A 23325-nucleotide genomic window follows, 5' to 3' on the forward strand; every position below is an offset into this window, starting at 1 on the left:
TGATTTTTTGTATTTCTCTGGTATCGGTTGTTCTTTCTCCTTTTTTCATTTCTTATTTTGTTTATTTGGGTCCTCTCTTCTTTTTGGTGAGCCTGGCCAGAGGTGTGTTGATTTTGTTTATTCTTTCAAAAAACCAGCTCTTAGTTTTATTGATTTTTTTTCTATTTTTTAATCTCTTTTATTTATATCCTCTTTGATCTTTATCATTTCCTTCCTTCTGCTGATTTTAGGTTTAGTTAGTTCTTCTTTTTCTAATTCTTTTAGGTGGCAGGTTAGGTTGCTTACTTGAGATTTTTCTTGTTTTTTGAGGAAGGCCTGTATTGCTATGAACTTCCATCTTAGGACTGCTTATGCTGCATCCCATAGATTTTGTTTTGTTGTGTTTTCATTGTCATTTGTCTTGAGGTGTTTTTTGATTTCCTCTTTGACCAATTGTTTTTTTTTAGTAGCATGTTGTTTAGTCTCCATGTAATTGTTTTCTTCTTGTTTCTCTTTCTGTGGTCAATTTCTAGCTTAATACTGCTGTGGTCAGAAAAGTTGTCTGAAATAATTTCTATCCTCTTAAATTTGTTGAGGCTTGTTTTGTGTCCTGGTATGTGGTGTCTCCCAGAGAATGCTCCATATGCACTTGAAAAGAATGTGTATTCTGTTTTTGGGGGGATATAGTGTCCTGTAGATATCAATTAAGTCTACCTGTTCTGTTTTGTCATTTAGGATCTCTGTTGCCTCATTGATTTTCTGTCTTGAAGGTCTGTCCATTGATGTCACTGGGGTCTTAAAGTCTCCTACTATTACTGTATTCCCATAAATTTCTCCCTTTATGTTTGTTAGTATTTGTTTTATATATTTAGGTGCTCCTATATTGGATGCATATATGTTAATCAGTGTAATATCCTCTGCTTGTATTGATACTTTTATCATTATATAGTGTCCTTCTTTGTCTTTCTTTATGGCCTTTATTTTGAAGTCTGTTTTGTCAGATATTAGTATTGCTACCCCTGCTTTCTTGTCATTTCCACTTGCATTAAATATCTTTCTTCATCCTCTCACTTTCAATCTATGTGTGTCTTTCACAGTAAAGTGGATCTTTTGTAGGCAGCCTATTGTAGGTTCTTGTTTTATTATCCAATCTGCCACTCTGTGTCTTTTGATTGGAGCATTTAGTCCATTGACATTTAAAGTAATTATTGATAAGTATGTATTTACTGCCATTTTAAACTTTGTTTTCCAGTTGATTTTGTGTTTCTTCTTTGTTCCTCTCTTCTTTTTGTTTTTCCTTTTGTGGTTTGATGGTTTTCTTTTGTACTATTCTTGAATTCCTTTCTTTTTGATTTTTGCCTCTTTGTTGTATGTTTTTGATTTGAGGTTACCCTGGTTTTCAAGTATGTTGACCCATTACTATGTCTACTTGTTTTAGACTGGTAGTCATATAACCTCAAGCACATTCTAAAAGATCTACATTTTCTTACTCTCCTCCCCTGCATCTTGTGATTTTGCTGTCCTATTTTACATTTTCATGTTTATCTTTTTGCTGTTCATTGTAGGTATAATCACTTTCACCGAATTGTTTTTATTGTTTTCTTAATATATGTGCTGGCTTATTTAAGTGATCTTCAGTCCTTTTATATATTTGCCTTTACTATCGTGATTTTCCCTTTCCTATAGATTCTTGCTTCTTTTCCATTTAGAGAAGACCTTTCAATATTCTTTTAGGATAGGTTTAGTATTGCTGTATTCTTTTAGTTTTTGCTTATCTGAGAAATTCTTAGTTTCCCCTTCTATTCTAAATGATAATCTTGCTGGGTAGAATTTTCTGGGATGCAGTTTTTTGTCTTTCAGGAATTTGAATATGTCATGCCACTCCCTTCCAGCCTGCAGAGTTTCTGTAGAGAAATCAGCTGATAGCCATAAGGGGTTCCCTCGTAACTGACTCTTTTTCTCTTGCCATCTTCAGAATCCTCTCTTTATCTTTAACTTTTGCCATTTTAATTATGATATGTCTTGGTGTGGGTCTGTTCGGGTTCATATTGTTTGGGACCCTCTGTGCTTCTCATACCTGGGTATCTGTTTCCTTTTTAGGTTTGGGAAGTTTTCAGCCATAATTTCTTCAAGTACGTTTTTGATCCCCTTTTCTCTTTCTACTCCTTCTGGGATCCCTATTATGTGTAGATTGGCACACTTAATATTATTCCGTAGGTGTTGTATGTTGCTTTCCTTTTTTTTTTTTTTTTTTTTTAAGTCTTTCTGTCTGCTCTTCTGATTGGGTGATTTTCATTATTCTATCTTCCAGATGAGTTATACATTCTTCTTCATTATTTAGTTTGCTATTCATTGCCTTTAGCTAGGTTTTTATCTCAGCAATTGAGTTGTCTAATTTTGATTGGCTCCTCTTTATAGCTTCTAGTTCCTTGTTCCAGTGGTCTGCATTTCCATTGATAATCTTTTCTAATTCCTTAGCATTTTTATTACCTCTGCTTTGAACTCAGCATGTGGTAGACTGGAGAGGTCTATTTGATTTTTTGTTCTTTCAGGGTATTTCTCTTAGTCTTTTAATTGGGAATAGTTACTCTGCTTTTTAATTTAACTTATATTTCTTTGACTCTATGAAGTGAGGAGAAATATTTATCTACTGTGGTCTTTTTTTTTTTTTTGGCCACACCACACGCAGCTTACGGGATCTCAGTTCCCCAACCAGGGATTGAACCCGGGCCACAGCAGTGAAAGTGTTGAATCCTAACCACTAGACCACCAGGGAACTCCCTACTGTGGTCTTGAAGGGCTGCTTTTATGTGGGAGCATCCCTATGTAGACTGTGTGAGTCTGAAATATTTGGTGTGAGGACTGTTTTTGGTATGGATGCCTCCCATGTCTTTCCTTATCATGTGCTGGCCATTGTCCCCTTGATAGGGGGTGTGTTTATTGTTGTGGTTATCAGAACCTGCACTGGATATTTGGTGGAGCCTCCTCTTTGCTCTGTGGTTGTCACAGCCCTGTTGGGGACAGGATCTGCTCCCCAGTTCTTGAAGTAGAAGCCCCAGATCCAGTTCTAAGCTACAGTTGAGGTAAGCAGGACTGGAGCACTCCCACTGAGAAAGGAGCTGCCGCATATTCCTCCACAGGAGCTGTCCACAGGGACGTGTGTCTCTGTGATATCACCTGCCACCTGGTGTGTGCACCCACAAAGTCCACTGTTGCTGTGGGAGTGCTGGTAATTGGCTCCGACGTCCTCAGGTATGTGTACACTCCCAAAGTCTGCTGGCGGGAAAACCCACTGAAACCATGCCCCTGAACCCACCAGGGGAGCACTGGTAGTTGGCTCATATTTCAGCCCCACTTCCACATGTGCACTCCCAAAACCCGCTGCTGTCAGAGCCATGCCCTGGTGTGAGAATGCTGACAGTGAGACTGCTGTGGTAGATCCATGCCCCTCCCTTCACGCGTTGATAATTGGGCTTCCGTGACAGACCCATGCTGTGTCCTCTTGTACCCTCAGTTTCAGCCCAGACCACACTCCCAGCCCTTCAGTCTGTCTCCATGCAGCCAAACTGAGTCATCTCCCCAGGTTTGTCCAATGAAGCCTGAGTTTCAGCACCCAGCTACTTTGAACACGAACAGGCTTCCAATGAAGCCTGAGTTTCAGCACCCAGGTATGTGTTTTGGTCTGGGAAGTGTGGCAATGTGGCAAGGACTGTCTGTACTGGCCTCTTTGTACACTGCCTGGCCAGAAGCCACCTCTCACACTGTCCTCTTAAGCCTCTGAAGCTCCCTATCTATCCCTGCAGACCTCCCAGCCAGTGAAGGAGATTCCCAGGGTGAGGGGACCTTTCCTCTTTCACAGCTCCTTCCCAGGGGCACAGGTCCCATCCCAATTCTTTCTTTTTTTATTTTGTCCTACCCAGTTACATGGGGATCTTTCTTGCAGCTTTGGTTGTATGAAATCCTCTGCCAGCTTTCAGTAAGTATTCTGTAAGAATTGTTCAACACGTAGATATATTTTTGATGTATTTGTGGGAGGAGGTGAGATTCATGCCCTTCTACTTCACCATCTTGATCTCCTCCCAAAACATGGGTTAATTTAATTAATTTTATATCCCAGATTATATGCAAAATGGTGAAGTATACTACTTCATTGAAATATTTGGAATAGGTTTACTATAATCTATGATGAATTCTTAATGGACTTTGTAAAGCAAAATTCTTAAAAGTGATGGGAAGATTTCAGAAGATGCTAATGACTATTGCTGTGGTGACGTTTGACGTCAAGCACACTAGAAGCTGAGGAATGAGCCAGTGGACTCTTCCATCACAGTATGTTTTGTTGCAGTGGCAGTGAATCATGGAGTCAAGCAGAGCTCCAACTTTATGCCAAGTTTATGCCTTTTAAGAATTTCCTTTCTACTTGCTAATAGTATTTAGATTCAGTCTGCTATCTTTGCATTTCTTTCTTTGCTCTGGTTCTCTACACCTTTTATACCAGGTGTGGACTCTGCCCTCAAACAATCTTTGGTTCTCCCATTCTTACCCAGTTCAGTTCCTCAGTTCTCTGGTATCTTCCTGCTCATCCTGCTCAATACGCCATGTAACTTTGTTCCGAGTCACCCATATCTTCCCACTTAAGCTTGAATTGCTATTTCCTCAAACATTTCCTCAGTCATCTCCAAAATTTAATCTGTTTTCTACCCTTCCAGACTCAAAAGAAGGCAAACAGGATATGGATGGACCTTCATAGATAATTTCAGACCATTATTCTTCCACTGTCATTCATCAAAGACTTTAGAAATTCATAACCTGAGATTATCCCTTTCTTTATCATGTGTTTACTTCTCTATCACTCATTTTTTTTTAAAACACAAAATCCAAGCCCAGAATCAAGGTTTTCCTTGACTTGTCTCTTGCCATCATCCTTGGAAATTCAAGATAATGTAGTAATAAAAATTTCTGACAGTCGCCTTGATAATTAACATGGATCTCATGGCCAGCTATTCTAAAACTGCCCTTAAATCTCCTACTTATTTGATCTGTTTCGTTGATACCATGGAACTTATCTAGTCTAGGCTGACCTTACCCTCCCATTGATTTTTTCATAATTCCTACAAAATGGTAAGGAAGTCACAAATAGGGGTTAGCCCTAAAATTTGGGGTGCTCTAACTGCCCTTTTTACTCCTGCTTAGCTGTATTTTATCAATCTCATATTGCCCTAACATGGCATTTTCCAAAGGGCTCTTCACATCTTTCCCTAAGCCCTTTAGTTCCCAAGTCTCATCTCTTCTCATCATGTTGAAGAAATGGTTTTGCTACCTATTTTCTGTAGTAATTACAGATATGCAAGATTTTGTATGTGAATGTTTACCTGGCCTCAACTCTGGACAGTTGGTTTAAAGAATCATAAGTTCCCTTCATACACACACACGTTTCCACAGACTAGACCTGATCTCTCTCAGCATGGGTTGCATTAACCCCCAAGCTGGTGGACCTCTGAGAAACTCTGAAAACCTTGAGGAAATATTTATACTCATATTTGTATCCTCAATCCAATTTATGTCCTTTGAATTATTTAACTTATGTGAAAGTAAAACAAACTTGGTTTAAGTAATCATTTTGAGAGTCTTTATAACTGGATTAGTGTTTGTAGGCTGGCCTGGCATACAAGTCCTACCAAATATACTTCAATTTATTTATTGATTTATTTATTTGCCTCTGCCCCTATTTGTCCGTATCTATCCTCACCACTCTTGTCCATGACTTTGTGACTTCATGGCTAGACTACTGAAAACATCTACCACATCGATTCTATAAACTCAAAATAGTTTCTCTCTAATGTTAGACTGCTATATTAACTTTTTGGAAAACTATTTTTATGTTATACTTCCACATAAAAATTTCCCATGACTCCTCACTACTCGTTGAATGATGCAAAAAATCACTGACACAAGCCTACCTTTACAGCCCCAACTCCCCAAGTTTCCCAAAGGCTCAGTGTCCCAGTTAATTTGGAAAACTCCATATTCTGAGAATTTGCTTTGTCGTCCACCTTCCCTGAATTTATAACCACATCCAAGTTTACGTATAAATGTACTACTCATTCTCTAAGTCTTAGTTACGATGGTAGCTTTTTTAGATAGTCTTTCCCTAATAGTCTAACTAAAAGAGATTCATCATCTTATGGATTCTTAACATTTATCACTTATATGGCACTTGCCTTTCTCTAGGGAGCTTCAACAGAACAGTACTCTAAAGGACTCTTGGCCACTTATTCTGGTGCATAAAAACAATATTTGGACTTTAACAAATATTCAGGCAAGTGGGGATGAAGAGACAGCACTCACCCGGAATTGCTGCTAGATGTGTGTTTCTCACATTACAAGTTTGCCTCTATTAACTTTGACCAGCCTTTGATCTCAGTCCCTAAGGCTCTTTCAAGATTATATGTTTGTTTATTGCATTACTCACCTAACCAACTTGCTTTCTTCTGAAGCCATCAGTGCTTTAATCCAAAGGAAACATGGACATTTTAAGATCTCTTGAAGCTTGTTGGAGAAGTAGATTTATACAAAGACGTTTTGGTAACACTGATATACCTACTTAAGACCAGCTGTAATATTGGCTGGCTGGAAGAAACTCGGTAGAGTTTGGCACTTGAACTCTCTATTTAGAAATATAGTAATATAGTTTACTGGAGCATAAGCATCCCTGAGAAGCATTTGTTATATTTCTTTAGTTAACATAAGATTAAAAAATTGCATTACTCTTGGAATATTCTAAGTCATCTCAACCATTGATGCCTGGGGGAAAAGTAACCTGTGAAACTGAGGCTGAGAGAGGGCAAGTAAATTGTTTCAAATTGTATAACTAGTATTTGACTCCAAGGTCAGTGCTTTGAAATCTTTGTGATAAATCAAATACAGCATAGTATCCTTTCTTATATGCTTAGGTGTTTTCTTTTTACTCTGATGAATTAGTAATAATAACAGCAGCAACAACAATAATAACATTGAATTAGCATTTATCATGGTCCAGACACTGGCTTAAGTGCATTAAGTGTATCATCACATGTTCTTCATTGAACAATCCCTGTCCCCATATGAGAAAACTGACTTGTCCCAGGGATAGTAAGTGCTGGTGCTCGGGTTTGAACCTTTTCCTGCTTCTGTTCTGCTTTACTGTCTGCCAAGCAAAAGGAAACATCCTGCTGTTAGCTTTTATGAAGTTAATATTCTCCTTGTTTGCTCTCTCATTACATTATAAACTTGACCCAAATTTAAAAGAAGAACAGTTACATTACTAATATTTCAACTTTATTAGGTTTCACATATTAGGTTTAACTATCTTTGAAATAAATTGCTTTGTTCTCTCATAAGGTCAAGATTAATGATCTGTTAATTTGAAAATTATTATTTTATCTGCTTTTGTTGAGCAAAATGTTATACGTACTGTGGAATGTTATTTTAAGTATGTCGTTTTTTGCACATAATTACTCTTAATTAAACAATTTACCTTTAACCAAAATTCATGAGTATATTTGCCTGTATGCAGTTTCATCCAACTAGAGTAGTACAGGAAACACTGAACATGAGCACCATACTCAAATTTTGCTTCAGTGTGTGCGTTTCATTTTAAAGAAAAAATTTACGGTGTTATGAAATTCACCATGCGATGATATTGCCCTGTGTTTAAAATTAAGCATATAGTTAAATGTAGTCAGATAAGATAAAGAAAACATGTTTCTCTCGAAGAGGAAAAACAGAAAATGTTATTAAATAGGTACACTAAAAGGGGTTTTTGAAAACTCCAAACAACATTTCCTTCCTCACCAAATATGATCTTTTTTCATAGTCACACTCTTGAGTTTCTTCGTATTCTTCTTCCTAATTGCAGGATGCATATCACTCAGTTTGCCATCTTCAGTTCTTAGTTCCTTCTTTCCCTAGAGAGAATATGGAGAATCATTGCCTACCTTTATTGCCCCTGGATTAACCTATCATAATTATATAGTTTAGTTTCTTGAAAGTGCTTAAAGTTCAATATGTCTGACTTTTTTTTTAATCTCCCATCTGTGCAGCAAAATCTTGGCAATTGCTGTTTTCTCAGACACAATTTCTGACTCCCACCATTTGTCCTCATTGTACATTTTGGCATGTCTAGTGCCAAACACAGACTCCGGCACATATAAGGACTCACCAACATTAATTGAATGAAAGAATAAATAATAAATGAATGAATGAATAGTTGATTTTCAGCATTTTAGCACTGCATTCAGAAATTTCTGCCCCCTGGACTGATCTTTGTTATACAATTTTCTAATTGGACTGTGGCCCCAAAGGATCCTCCAGCACCTATAAGATAAACCCTTTCTACAATTTCCCAGTGACTTTGGCATTGATCTCCCCCACCCCGCCACTGTCCTATTTTATCTTCACCATAATATCTTAGGAGATTTTACTTTTCCTCCACTCCAGATTCTTGTTTTCCCTCTTATATCTATGCAAACTATATTTTTGAGGATAGCACATAAATAATTTAAAATGCTGGTTTAATCCAACTGAGAGCAGGAGACAAGAACAATTTAATGATCTATTTTTATTAAAGTGTGCTATTATTTTTTTTAAGGAGAAACTCTGTCTTCAAGTCTCACTTCTAGACCACTCACAGGATGTCCAGTCTCTGCAGACATGAGTGTATGTATTCTTTCCTGCAAATATATCTTAACTAATACATAATTTATATCAAGTATGTATCCAGAGATACTCAAATGAAGTTCTTCCTCCTTGATAGTTTTTTATATTTTGTGTTATCTAATTCCATACTAAGCAAAGAAACTGTCAGAGAATTTATGGCAAGAAGCCAGTAAGCCTCCTCCATTTAAGTAATTGTTATTCACCATCCTGAAGCACTCAGAAACATGCATATTTGTTAAGCCCAGCTAAGCTGCTGAGCTGAAATATGTTAAATCTTGGATAATAGAGAATGAAGCATATAAATTTGGTCATAAAAAGTGCTTTGTTCACTTTCCAGTTTTCTTCAAGTCTAAGTCTACAACGGACTATCTGAATGTCTCAGATTACTGAATAATGATCCCTTTCCTTTAACGAACATGGAATTTGCCAGAGGGAGCGGAGCATGTTGCTAAAAAGGGTAGAAGGTGTAACAGCTGGACAACATAACTATAAAAAATTATCTTGCTCTACTGAAGGCTTTTTTGTTACCCTGCTGTTTATCCATGGAGAGCTTTCCTGTTTCTTTAAGGCCCTGGAGCTGGTTAGGCAGGCTATCCTTTGTTTCACTTATCTATGCTGGTCTTTTCCTTTCAAGCAATGTCACTTTTCTCTGAAGGTTTCCATTTTTCTAATCTTAATGAAATCAGAGCATAGTTATAAAAACCTTCTCAACCCTAAGGTAGGATACAGTATAAAAGCATAATACAAATTTCACTATTGCACTTATCTTTCCATTTATTGCCAATATACGTAAGTAATCAATATATAACAACAAATGAGAAAAAAGTGTCCTAAGGCTTAATTCCATGTAAGGAAATTCTCCAGAAAACTAGAAAAAAAAGTCAAGCATATCAACCAGACAAGTATCATGACAATGAAACTAAATGGATATGATTTTAATTCACTATTGTGAGAAGCATTAAACAAATCAAATTTTAAAGATGGCAACTTTGTTTTCAAATGCACTGAAGTTTATGTGTCAAGAAAATCAGTCACTCCTGCAAGAATATTAAGTATGTTAAATCCTTTGTAAGACAAATTGAGGGTTTGTGTGTGTTTATGTTTTATGTATGTACTATATTTTATCACAAATTAATTACATTTTATACATTAATTATACATTATATAGCACATATTATATATGATGTGCTGCTATATACATATCCCATATTATAATTTTATATTATATACTAAAACACATTGGCAGTGGATCATAGTTGAAATTCATACTGTGTCTAATCAAAACCCCAAGACTCTCAGCTGGCTATGGGGCAAACAGAGTTACTCTCAAAGATTGTCAGAATATTGCTATTTTTATTCCATCCTACTCAAGTATAAATATAATTTTAGAATATAATTTTCTCTTGGCAAAAAAGGACTCCAGGTACATTTTATCATCTTTGTTCACTGATTACTTTCATTCTCAGAGAAGTATTTGGGTTGTGGCAATCTCATTAGAGCAAATCAGGAGAAAGAATTGTTTGATCAAAATGTGTTGTTTTATTAGTAGAAATCTAGGGAAAAAATGCCTGATTTTTCTCGTGCATGAACAGATTGAAATAAAAACCTTTAGAATAGGAAATTCAAATAAAATGAAATGTTTAGAATAGGAAATTTAAACAACTCAACAGTAATTATTAATGTTATCAAAGACAGAGAATCACTAGCTTTTTCATAGTATACAAAAATAGAAATGTACAAGTTCAAGTATAAAGTTTCTGTCAAAAGCTTTATGTTATACACTATTTCCTTTTCCCTGAAAATATTCATTTCCTAATGATATGGAATCTGAAAGTGAAAGCCAACGACCTTCTTAAGTGTACATTTTCCAACTCATGAAATGTTCGTGAGCAAAAACCCAAAGGAATGCACAATGCCAGCCCCCTCCCTTACAAGTCCATAAAGAAATCCATCATAATAGTGGAATTCATGGAAAAGATGGTTCTATTTTTGAAGATGTATTGATAAAATAATATTTCTTTTCTTAAAATCCAAAATAATTTGATTCATATAAAAAACATAAATAGGAAGATTTTCATATGTTATAAATCAGAAGCCACTTCTGGGTTAAGAGATTCATCAGCCAGTACCCACATCCCCTCAGATGTAAAATAGCAAAGGTAGAAACTATTTTGATCCTTAGAAGCTTGGAAATTTTTCCTGGCCACATTGTGCCAGCATACCATCATTCTCTTTTAGGGACATGTTTTCTCAAAGTTCTTTCCAATTCTGATCTGTAGCAGATGTCATCCATGCCCTGCCATGTCCCTTCACATTTAAATCTTCCCTGTAGGTCAGTGGCTTCATGAAAAACTGCTCCTTTCTCCTTGAGGGCTTTCTCTGTTCTCAGGAGGGTGCTCAGTCCTCACAGGCCTCAGGCCAGAAGTTGCAGTTAAAGCCTGTAGGAGCAGTCCTCAACCAATGATGGATGGAAATTGGTGGAAAAATAACCCATCTTCCTTGCCCTTTGGTTGGAATAACTCTGAGGTGAATTATTCCAGAGGTCCACAATGGGAATAAGCCCCAACTGCCCACAGTGGTAACCTGCTCATTAACACCCATTGAATTAGTCTCTTCTCTTCACTCTTAGTACAGAATGTCTACCAATTCACATGGCGGAATAAACTTTTATTGTATTAAGCTCTTTATATTTCAAATTTTGTCTGTTATATCATTTAGCAGACACTTTTTCTGGCTAAAACACAGCTACTCTTTTTGGTGTTAGGCTTATTTAATATTTTAATTACTAAGGTAACTGTAAATACATTCCTGTTGCAAGAAATTCTAACAATTTTCTCCCTTTACAACTCAAAAATTCTGTTCCTTCCTCAAAGGTAAACACATTTAACATCTGAAATATATTACTTTAAAGCTCATTCTAGTTATTTGTTTTTTCATACATAGATATACCATAAAAATATGTTGTGTTGTTTTTCACATACGTGGGTTCACTGATCCTTTTTATTGTTTCAGTATCCAAACCAATGTATACTTTTATCTCAGACACAGTAGCTTTACCTCTTCACATTCATTCTGAATCTTCTCGTATCTTCTGTGTCTCCAACCCACTTAATTTTTATGTTGTTTATTGGGCATATGAAATATAGTTACGATAACTTTCAATGTCCTTGTCTATGCATTTTATCACGTGTATCATTTCCAGGTCAGTTTTGATTGCTTAATTTTTTCCTAATTATTGGTTATATATTCCTGCTTCTTTGTATGCCTGGCGATATGTGGTTGGATGCCAGACCTTGTGAAATTGTGATTTTGCCTTGTTTACACTTGTCCAGAACAAATGCACACTTTTGTTTTTTTTAATTTCAATATATCAATATTCTTAAGCGCTGTTTTGTAATGAATATTAAGTTACTTAGAAACAAAATAATCTTGTCAGTTCTTGCTTTCCAGCTTTGTTAGTTGGGACTAGAACAGCATGAACCATGGCTTACCTCACCTCACTTCTGAGTACTCTCCCTGATGCCCCATGAATGATAAGGGTTTATCACTTTGACAGGAAGTACTCCCTGCCCTGTGTGGGCTCCACAGTTCTTTCTCTGTGCAGCTCTCTCCTCTCTGGTACTCTTTCTTAGGAGCTCTAGCTGCATCGTCCTCTCACCACTCTCAGCTTCATCTTATCAACTCAGAGATACCACAGGCTCCACTTGAGCTCCAGGCAGCAAGCTGGGGTAATTATAGGCTCAGATCCATTCTTTCCCATGTCTCAGGGATCACTGTTTTCATGGTCTGATGTCCAGTATATTGAATAATGTTGTCGTGTATTTTATCTATTTTTTAAAATTGTTTCAGACAAGTGGGAAAATCCAGTCCCAGTTACTCCATCTTCAGCATACTAGAAGTTGTAGAAGTCATAAGTAAGATCTAAATTATTGCAGCACACAAATGTCATGAAAGAGTAAACCAGCATTCCAAACACATTAAAATTAAAATTGGAATATGAAAGACTGTGGCAAACACACAAACACATATACCTATATAATTTTAGCCTTTTGGGAATTTTATGTAAATGAAATTATAGAGTAGATAAGGTTGACCTTTAAGATTGGCTTTTTTCATTCAGCATTATTTCTGAAGATTGATTCCCATTGTAATATGTATGCTTGTCCCCTTTTTTATTGCGGTATAATATGAATCACAGTCTTTTATCAATTCCTCATCGTAGGTTGTTTGGCTTGCTTCCACTTTTTGGCTATTACAAACAAAGCTTCTATAAAAATTCAGATGCTGTTTTTTTTGTGTGAGTGTAAGTTTTCATTTCTCCACGAAAATATCCAGAAGGGGCCTTTTCAAACTTAAGTAATAAGTTAGATTTATCAGAAACGTCCAAATGGTTTTCCAAAGAGCCTAGCTCATTTTGCATTCCCAAATCAATGTATGAGAGATCTGATAGCTCCACAACCTCACCAGGACTTGGTATTTTTAGTATTGTCTTTTTTAGCCATTCTAATAGATACGTAGTGGCATCTCATAGCAGTTTAAATTTACATTTTCTTTGAGTGTAATGATGTTTAATGTATTCTCATCTCCTTATTTGGCAGCCATAAATCCTCTTTGGTAAGCATGTATTCAAGTTTTATGCCAATTTTCTAACCGAACTCTGTCTATTACTGTTGACTTTAGAGAGTTCTTTTTATTTAGGGAACAAGTCCTTTTTCAGATATGTGATTTGCAAATATTTCTCGCAGTCTTTGTATGGTAATTTCTTTTTCTTATCATTGCCGTTCGCAGAGCAAAAATGTTTTAAATTTGATTAAGTCTAATATAGTGGGATGAATTGGGAGATTGGGATTGACATATATACACTAATATATATAAAACAGATAACTAATAAGAACCTGCTGTATAAAAAAATAAAATAAAATTCAAAAGTTCAAAAAAAATAAGTCTAATATAGATAGGTTTGATTTTATGGATTAAAGTCAGGTGTGAGAACTTTTCACAATGGACGGACTGGGCATGCTATGCAATTGTGGTGAGTCTGTAATCTACAATAGAAGAGAGAAGACAAGACAGATTAGAGGGAACGTTTTAAAGTTCCCCCTTAGTTGTTCCAAGTGTGACTTGGTTCAATGGATTTCTATTGCTTCACTGCAGGAATCTGAGGTGGCACCTGAAACCACAGCTGCCATCAACCATCAGTAAGGTCATTTCAGTAAAGCATAAAAGTTTGAGTTGCTTGAGGTGGTATGACTCCGGAGTGTACAATAACCACCTAAAGCCTCTTTAATGGGTGAGAACTGGCCTATTATTATTTTTATTTTAATAAAATGTAAAGAATAGACTAGGAATAGAATTGAGGATATCAGAGTAAATCGCACACAATAAGGCTGGGGTTTTTTTTTTATGAAACTCAGATAATATATGTATACATACACACACACACAAACTCTTGTTAGACATTGCTTAATAGTTTATATATATTCTCATTATGAAGGATGGTAAAAAAAAAAAAAAAAAAGAGTCACTACACTAGACAATGCAATGTAAGATAATGCCCAAAATTTAGGGGCTCACAAAATCCTGAACTATCAGATTCTTCCGTATAGTAAGTACATCTTTAAGAACTGAAGGTCCTCAAGAGGCTAATTCTACAGGGTAAATGGAAGGAATAGATCAGCCTGTTTTTTCTCTGACAGCCCATCCTCCATTCTAAGGCTCCTACCTTGTGCTGCAGCTCCTCCATTGTGCTTAGATCCTGATCCATTTTGTGTAAGAGTTGGGCAAAAGTCTCAGAGCAGGCAGGAAGGTAATATTATCAATAGAATAAACTAATTAAGGAGCTGGAATTCCAAATACAGATATAGACCACCATGAGAAAGATCCGAAAGGACCACGTGCTCCAGAACTTGGGTAGCAAGGAGCAGAGATCTGTTCCTGCTTTCAGTCTGGAGAGGCTGTAGGCTGCTATAGCTGAGGTGAGATGTAGAGTTTGGGGTGGGGAGGGGCGGGTTTCAGACTACCACTGTAGCTGAAGAAGAGTCCCACTCTTCTGGCTCTTATCTTTTCAAGGGTATTCCCCAGACTTACCTGTTTTGGGGACACCTGTGATTCTCCAGGGCCCTCCGAGAGCCCCCATCCACCATCACTACTGCTGTAGCTGTATCATGCACAAGAAGCAATAAAGGAGCTAACAGAGTCAAGAAAAGGAAAATTCAAGCACCTCATGGGCCCTGCCTGACTAAGTGCTTGTGTGCAGACCCTGTATCGAACAAGGTGACTTTTTTAGTGTCGTTTCTGTTGCTCATTAATAAAATGAAAGCGCCCATCACAAAGACACATATGCTAATGAATGTCAACAACAGGACCACTTCCCTGAAATCAGGATAGCTTCTGAGTAGATGGAACTGGGTTTTATCACTGATTTGAAGAAAGTTGTCTCCATGGAGCGCTTCCATGCCCTTATTAGCAAAATGGACCTCACCTTTGATAGGAAACTGAGTAATGACAAGGACGTGCCCAAGGCCGGCCACTAGATTACTAAGGACAACTGAGCCACTGAGGAGGAAATCTGGGAAGAGATTAATGTAATGAAGGTATATGTTGAGAGGAATCACTTCTCTACTAAGAGCCCATGAATCTCATCTGATTCATGGATGGAAGAAAATACCTGATGCGCTGGAAGATTCTCAACAGTGATCTGCATGCTATGAATACGTGTGGATTCCAACAGTCCATGCCGAAACCAGCACAATGAAAGTCTTGGTATTTTCCACCAGGGCCCATGTTATAGTCCCCACTGCACTCCCTTCCTGATATGAAGAGGCTCTAAGAGATGAGGAGGGGAAATCCCAAGGCAAAATTGCAGCCAGGGTTGGCTCTACTGCCATGGTCAGTGTACATTACAGGGCCAAGTTCAACAGCTTCTCCTGAGGCAGACTTTTCACTTAGTGTTTAAATACTAAGGTCAATATTCTAAGTAGCTGAGGTCCAGTATAGGGCTGGAGGGAAAATTTTATATCATTTTTGTATTCCTGATTTATGTGGTAACTTGGGAGTTTTTCCTTCCTTCCTTCCTTTCTTTTCACACTTCCTCCCTTTCTTCCTTTTTTCCTCTCTCTCTCCATCCCTACTTCCCATATAGCCTTGCTTTCTTCTTTCATTTATTTTTCAAGTGCTGTTCTTTTTATACATGTTTAAATAGCTTTAGAACCTATGTTTATATATAATTTTGGTTGAATATTTACTGCTTTGTATCAAGATTGAGTAGGAGTTTCATGACTGTAAAACAATGTTTGCAATCCAGAACAGGGTAACCTGGTATTGCAGTCCATGTTTCTTAGGAAATCTGAAAGAACTCAGTAGTAAAATCATTTACCCCAAGAAATTGATGCAAATAAATTAAATGTTGGTCAATTCTTCTCTTTCCTAATGCTTTTTACTGTCATTTTGTAAAACCAAAGGTATCTATTTGTATTTAGTTATAAAGAATATTGGAGAAATTAAATCTTAATAATTAGATACCAAGCTCATTCGTTCATTTATCTCCAAAACATTGAGCATCTGCTCTTTGGGAGACACTGTACCATTACTTGAGTTGCTCAGATTTTTGTGTGTAGAAGTTGGAAGAAGTGAGGTAGCACGGTAAACCAGAGGGACAATTTTTAAAAAGGAGTTAGGAGGCATGAGTTCAAGTTAGAATAGTCATCTATAAATGTCCCATTGCATGGCCTTTTGCACATTCAGTAAGCTGCATGTCCTTCGTGAGAGTGAAGTTTAAATTTAGCTTTGGAGTGGGCAAATCAAAGGTGTTGGATTGTTCAACAGATAACAGGTCGCTCAGATGGTATCTCACAGTTGAGAGACTAAAGCCTGGAATGCAAAATGGGTCTCAGCAATTAGTCTTGAATCCTGGATACACTAGAGAGGTAGGAGTTTGGCCCCTGTCTCAATACATTTGAGGACAGTTTGCAAAGTAATTGCATTGCATAATCAGTTATAAACACATATTCCCTTCCATAACAAATGAAGGATGACTTCAAGGAGAAACCTAGAACCCAGAGAGTGGCATTTGGAAATTTATCTGAAGGCCTTAAAATCTAATCAAGGAATTCACAATATATGCCCAACAGGCTTTCACAATGCTATGGGCCAGGGAATGTTTATACCTTCCACTTTTCCTGTTTTGAATAAGAATGTCTATAGTTGCTGTCCTTTCCCTGTCCCACTATTATATATAGGGTGTGTTGGGGCCTGATAATTTGTTTCTTTTATTTCACAGGTCCACAGAGAGAGAAGTATTGTGCCCCAGTTGGTATACTTAACTGTATGTTCCCCAAGAGCCTCATCTGCACAGGAGCCTATTTTAGGTGATGAGATTTGGATTTTAAATTGCTGTTGTAGTAGATTCAGATTTGGGGGGATCTTGGAAGAATATTAATGTATTTTGGATGAGGAAGAGACTTGGTTCATGGAGTTCAGAGATAAATTGTGGTAGACAGAGTCTAAAGTAGTTACCATGATCTTGACCATTTGGTATTCATGCTTCTGTATACTACTCCTCTTGAGTATGGGCAAGGCCTGGGACTTGATTGTAACCAACAGAATATGGAAAACTGATATGTCACACCCATGGTTACATTACATTTGATGCCAAAAAAGATGGGACATCATTCATTTGATTACAGACACCATATATGACTCTGTTTTGCTAAAGACTTGTTCTCACTTTCCTGCTGGCACTGAAGAAGAAATCTGCTATGTTGAGAACTTCCTATGGAGAGGGTCACCGGCCTGGAACTACAGGCTACTTTTAACCATTTAAACTGATTTTGCAAGAGTTTGTTTTTTTTTTTTTTTTTTTAATTAAGCTCTTAGTTCTTCAGACAAGAGGAAATGAATTCTGCCAACAAACTGAGTGAGCTTGATACTGGATTTTTCTCTAGTCAAGCCTTCAGTTTAGAGCAGAGCTCAGTAAATACTTTAATGTCAACCAGGAGAAACCCTGAATCAGAGAAGGCAGTTGAGCTATGCTTGGACTCCTGATACACAAAAACCATGAGAGAATTAAATTGTGTGTGTTTTTTTAACTGGTATGTTTGTGGTAATTTGTTATGCAGCAAAACAGAACCAATGCATGAAGAATAGTGTATGATATTCTTCTGGATATAAACTCTTCTTTTTTCTCTTTCTTCATTCCTATATTTCATGTTTCAAACCTAAAGTGGTTATCTCATGACAAGCAGAAATAGATTCATATAATGTTTGAGTAAGTAGGATTGTTCCTTGATCTCAAGGGTGAAGGGAGCTGGAATGAAGTGTGTGGAGTAGAGATGGGTGTGTGCCTTGCTCTGGGCTAGTAATTATCATGATTGACGATGATCTAGATGGTGTCCCTCCTCTTCAAGTTCCCCTCAGCTTAGGACTCTGTGGAATTATTTCTTGGAGTCCCCTTTGACATTTCAGCATTGACTGTCAGACTAAACTCTCAAACCAGGAACCCAGAATACCATTTAGATGGTGGAAGTTTCTCATTTAGGCACTTTCAGGACCTGGCCTGTCAGGAGTGGTGATAATTTACTTTATGGATGAAGAGTCCCTCCCTCTGGGTTCACTAAGAGCTGCCTGCCCATTTTGGAATTAGCTCAGGGTTCCTGAGTCCTGCCCTCTCTTAAATCAGACTCTCCTTAACGTCAGCAAGTAGAGAGACCTGTGCCTTTCACATTAAAATACTCCAAAGCCCAGTCAGGGGCCTCTATAAGGGGGTCTCTGTGCTAAACAGCAGAATCTGCAGGACACTTTCACTTGGAAAATAAAGGAGAGAGGCCCAGTCCCCCAAATTCCTAACTTCCAGAAGGAACACTCATCCTGGTGGAACAACAGGTGGGATTCTATTCCCATCATATCTGGACACCCTGGCGTGGCACTGCATCTAGGTCAATAATGACCTCTTGGTTCTCAGTGTGTCTGTAATCAACAGGCTATTCCCTGGTGTCTCTTCTCTGGAACAGTACAGTACAGAGCATATAATTCTTGGAGGTGCAGAGCAACACAAGTCAGCATGGGGGATGATGTAGTGGGAGGTGAAATGAACATATCATTGGCTCAGATAGCATTCTCCCAATGCAGCATTCTCCCAAGTCCCAGTTGTCACATTTTGAAAGTAAAGGCCCAAGAAGAAAAACTACCTGTGGAACATGGGGAAAAAGAGCTGGCATTTCTTCTTCTGTCCAACTCATGTCATCTCACGTGCTTATGTTACTGACCTGATAGATGTCCCCAGACTTTTCATTCTTTCTCCTCCAGATTTATTGATGTGCTCGATGACCAATGTTGCCGGCTCTTTACTTGATAGAACATGTGAAGATTTTGTATGTTGTTTCTTCTGTTATGTAAGATCTATATGACCAATAATTTATAAGTATTACCAATTACAAAAGAAACAGAAATAAGTAATAATAGTTAAAAATAGTGTATGAAATATAGGTGCAGAGAGTTAAGTATTTTAAGAGAACACTAACAGTATTTTAAAACAATACCTCAGCAAAATGTGGCAACAAGGAAAGGTTTCTGCCTATAGAAAATTTCTGTTAATAATTTAAAGATATGGTAGAATGAGAAAATTACCATGCTAGCCCATAGTGGAGAATGGAGAATGGTCATAATTATCAGAGTGTGAAGATCACAAAAAAGGAAGACACATAGACATTATATATCTCCTAATGGAAGTATAAAGTATCACCTGTGGAGTGCTCTTGCCAAAAAAACAAACACATTGACCAAAAAAATACTGATTATGATCAGACTTCTACTTATAACTATTGATGATGGTTATGATGAGTGTCAGGGAAACAGGGTTCATAGTAGTTTTGTGTACTACACTAAATGTCAGAGAATTTCTATGCAAAATTATTTATTATAAATATCATGCCTTTAACTTTGAATACCCAAGAGAAATGAAGAGAAATGCTGTTTTTCAGCAAAACATATACTGCAAAGGAGGCCCATTAATAATAGAAAATTGAAATCAGCAATCACAAACTGAAACACTAGGCCAAAGCCACACAGATCACATCAGGCTTAGAGGCTACTTGCACCATATAATCAGGGAAAACTAATCAGCATGTTCTGTAAACTTTTCCAAATCACACAAAAATATTTGAAATTACTCCACACATTTTAACAAGCAGGCTCCGCTTGATACAAAAACCAAATAGATGAGGAGACTCAAGAAAAGAATATTTAAGCCACTGTTTTAAACTGGACTAGAAAACAAAGCCACAGAGATAAGAATAGAAAAATAAACCAGAAGTATAAAAATGCATATAGATAATATTCATCATCTGCATATGATTACTGCATATTACAGGTGTGGAACAACCTCATAAAACAGGGGCTTTCAAAATCATTCGTCTCAGTTGCTCCATGTACAAAATAAACTTTGTAGTGGATAACCTATGAAAGTGGCTAAGTCTGCCTGGTGAAAGCAGGAATAGATGGCTATGACTTTCCTCTGACAGCCCACCCCCCTGTCCTAGCCCCTGCCTGTCTTGTGCTCCAACTTCCCCATTTTCCATTGAGGCTGGAACATGACCCATTCCAAGCACTGCAAGGATTGTAGTAAGTGAACTCATCAAGGCTTTGCTGGGATCTGGCATTTCCCAGGAAGCCTTAAGTCATGAAAAAGGAGCCAAAAAAGAGAACCCTTTGTATGAAAACAGAGGAAGGGCAACACCAAAGAATAAAGGGGGGGGGGGTGGTCACACGAAGACGGGCTAGCGGCTGCTTTTCACCCTAAAGGTCGGGCAAGGCTGTCTGGCTGAGACACGCCCTCAGTTACTCTTCAGGGTTCTCAGTGGCAAGAGGACCTTGGCATGAGGGTCAAGACCTCAGCTCAACAGAGGGAGGCAGCTAGAGCGCGGCAGCCAAAGTGAGGGCTGGGAGCCGGACCAGCAAGCACCTCCCTTCTGAAACTGAGCGCTGCGTGCGCAGTGCGCCGCCCCTACTGGTGACCCCAGGAGGTCCCAGGCAGGCCTCACCGGATGTCACGCCCCCTGACTTCCGCCTCCAGAGCGCAGGGCTGCGAGGGCTTCAATCGGAAGCGCAGACTCCAGTCAGCAGCGGGAGGAGCCCCAGGTGCCACTCGGTGTCAGGTGAGACTCTAAATGAGGACTGAGGGGACCGCCGGCCCCAGAAAGGAGGACGCCCACCTGATCAGAGCCCCACCCCAACCCTGGGAGGCGCGGGCAGGTTCAGGCTGACCTACCACACACGTCCTGTTCGGCCATCTGATTGAGGTGGTGTCATTTGTGCGTGGGGCTCAGGGTCCCCGACCTACGAGTCTTCAAGCAAAGGCCCCTGAGTGAGACCTGAGGGGACCCTCCCCCACAATAGTAGCGACTGACTGAGCCTCGGCCGGGAGGTCGGCCTTGGGAGGCCCCGGGCAGGAGCGGCCGGAAGTGGTGCTAATGAACTCGGCCATTGGAGTCTGAGGGAGGGGAGGCCTTAGTCTGGGACAGGCGGTGTCATGTCACCAAAGGAAGGCATCTCAGGCCCTGCAGGAGTCCTGGTGAGGACCCCGAGTGAAGCCTTAGGGATCTTCAGACCCCAGGACGGAGGGTGTGCACAGCGTTCATCCCTGTTGTCAGCTGTGGATGTCCTGTCATGAGGTTCTCCTCACTTCCATTTTGGGGGTCGCACGGAGATGCGGCCTTGATTGGAGGGGGGCCTCAGGCAATAGATGGCGGCGGGCACCTTACCAACCAGGATCTAATTTGAGAAGCGTATGTGAGGATTGTGAGGCTAACCAACCCATGGCAGAGGGGGCTCCACAGCCCTGAGAGGTCCAGGGAGTGAAGCTGGCAGAGGCCACCCCTCCCTTCCTCCTCTGGGTCTCAGGAAGAGCCGCCACAGTTAAGTTTACCAGCTGAAGCCACTCACATATGCCCTGTTTATCTTAGGTGGTGAATCTCATTGCCCACCGTCCTGTCCACGTACTGCTACCCACAAGAGTCATCATGTCTCAGCGTCAGAAGCATCCTCAATACTCATATGATCAATGCCATCAGACCTTCAGTGAGTCCCAGGGTCTGGAGGTTGCACAGGTCTCCAAGGCTCTGGAGGAGACCCAACTCTCCTCCCATCCTCTAATGCCTGGCGATTTGAAGGAGGCTTCTGGTGCTTGTATACCCAGCACTCCTCAGGGTCCTCAGAATTTCTGCTCCTCTTCCATTGCTATCAAAGCTACCTCACCCACCAAATCGGATGAGGGATCCAATAGCCAAGAAAGAGAGTATACTCTGAGCACCTCACAGGCTGTGCTAGACCCCAAGAATGTGCCCGTAGATGCTCTAGATAAGCAAGTAGCTATGTTGGTAAATTTCTTGCTGTTCAAGTATCAAATGAAAGAGCCAATAACAAAGGCAGATATGTTGAAGTTTGTCATCAAAGAGTGTGAAGTCCACTTTCCTGAGATCCTCCTGAGAGCCTCTGAGCGCATGGAGATGATCTTTGGCCTTGATCTGATGGAAGTGGATCACACCAATCACCACTATGGCCTCTTCATCAAATTGGGCCTCACCTATGATGGGATGCTGCATGTTGAAAGAGGCGTGCCCAAGACCGGCATCCTGATACTTATCCTGAGTGTGATCTTCATGAAGGGCAACCGTGCTACCGAAGACGAAGTCTGGGAAGTTCTGAATGTGACCGGGACATATTCTGGGATGAAGCACTTCATCTTTGGGGAGCCCAGGGAGCTCATCACCAAAGAATTCGTGAAGGAAAAATACCTGGAGTACCGGCAGGTGGCCAACACTGATCCTACGCAATTTGAGTTCCTGTGGGGCCCCAGAGCCCACGCTGAAACCACCAAGATGAAGGTCCTGGAGTTTCTGTCCAAGGTTCATGGGACTGACCCAAGTTCTTTCCCATCTCAGTATGAGGATGCTCTGCAAGATGAAGAAGAGAGAGCCCGAGCCAGAATTTCAGGCAGGGCTGTCTCTCCTTCTGTAGCCACTGCAAGTTCTAGTGCCAAGGCTAGGAGCTTCTCCCACACCTAGGGGAGTCAGGGATGCTTTCTTCATGCATTGTTGGAAGAGGCAGTTAGTGCTGGTAGAATTTAGTTCTGAGGTGGGGGCAGTAAGGAAGACAATATATTTGCCTATGTGTTCCTGTTTTGTATGTATAACTTGAAAGTTTATTCTTTTTTGATGTATGTATTACTCATATTTTTTAATATGAATGTAACTGGTTTCAAAATATCAAGGCTTATGAATGATACTGGTCATACATTTACTACTATCATGATGTTTAAAGCAAGAACTTTGTTGTTTTGTGAAACAGATTGTGAAACTATCCATCTTATTTTATCATCTGGAATAAGAAGATGGCATTGCTATAGGCATTTATTTCCTTGCACATGTGAAAGGTCAGCTTTAAGATAGCTGGGATCAATAGAAAAAATAGAGAAGAATCTCTAAAAGATATTCAAAATTTGCATTTCGTATTCCTTTTAGTTCTTGTTCTGTAAAATTAAATGATACATGCGTGGATGTGCTTAAGCTCTTTAAAGAATGTATAATAAATGTTAATAAATTAGACCTCATGTTCACTGGATCATTTATTCCACAAACCTTTATTGAACAGCTGCTC

The 23325-nt window shown here is 39.1% G+C and overlaps 1 protein-coding gene across 1 annotated transcript; it reads left to right on the forward strand.

The window, feature by feature from the left end:
- Positions 1-21689: 21689 nt before the first annotated feature.
- On the forward strand, positions 21690-22733 carry LOC133082536 (melanoma-associated antigen B16-like). Its single transcript, XM_061179153.1, has one exon. The coding sequence runs from the start codon at positions 21690-21692 to the stop codon at positions 22731-22733; it is 1044 nt and encodes a 347-aa protein (XP_061035136.1).
- The last annotated feature ends 592 nt before the right edge of the window (positions 22734-23325 follow it).

The sequence above is a fragment of the Eubalaena glacialis genome, chromosome X (genome assembly GCF_028564815.1).
Source record: "Eubalaena glacialis isolate mEubGla1 chromosome X, mEubGla1.1.hap2.+ XY, whole genome shotgun sequence".
NCBI classification, from domain to species: Eukaryota; Metazoa; Chordata; class Mammalia; order Artiodactyla; family Balaenidae; genus Eubalaena; species Eubalaena glacialis.

Bases quoted from the DNA above. Each gene is read 5' to 3' on its own strand.
- LOC133082536 (XM_061179153.1), top strand. From the start codon at position 21,690: ATGTCTCAGCGTCAGAAGCATCCTCAATACTCATATGATCAATGCCAT.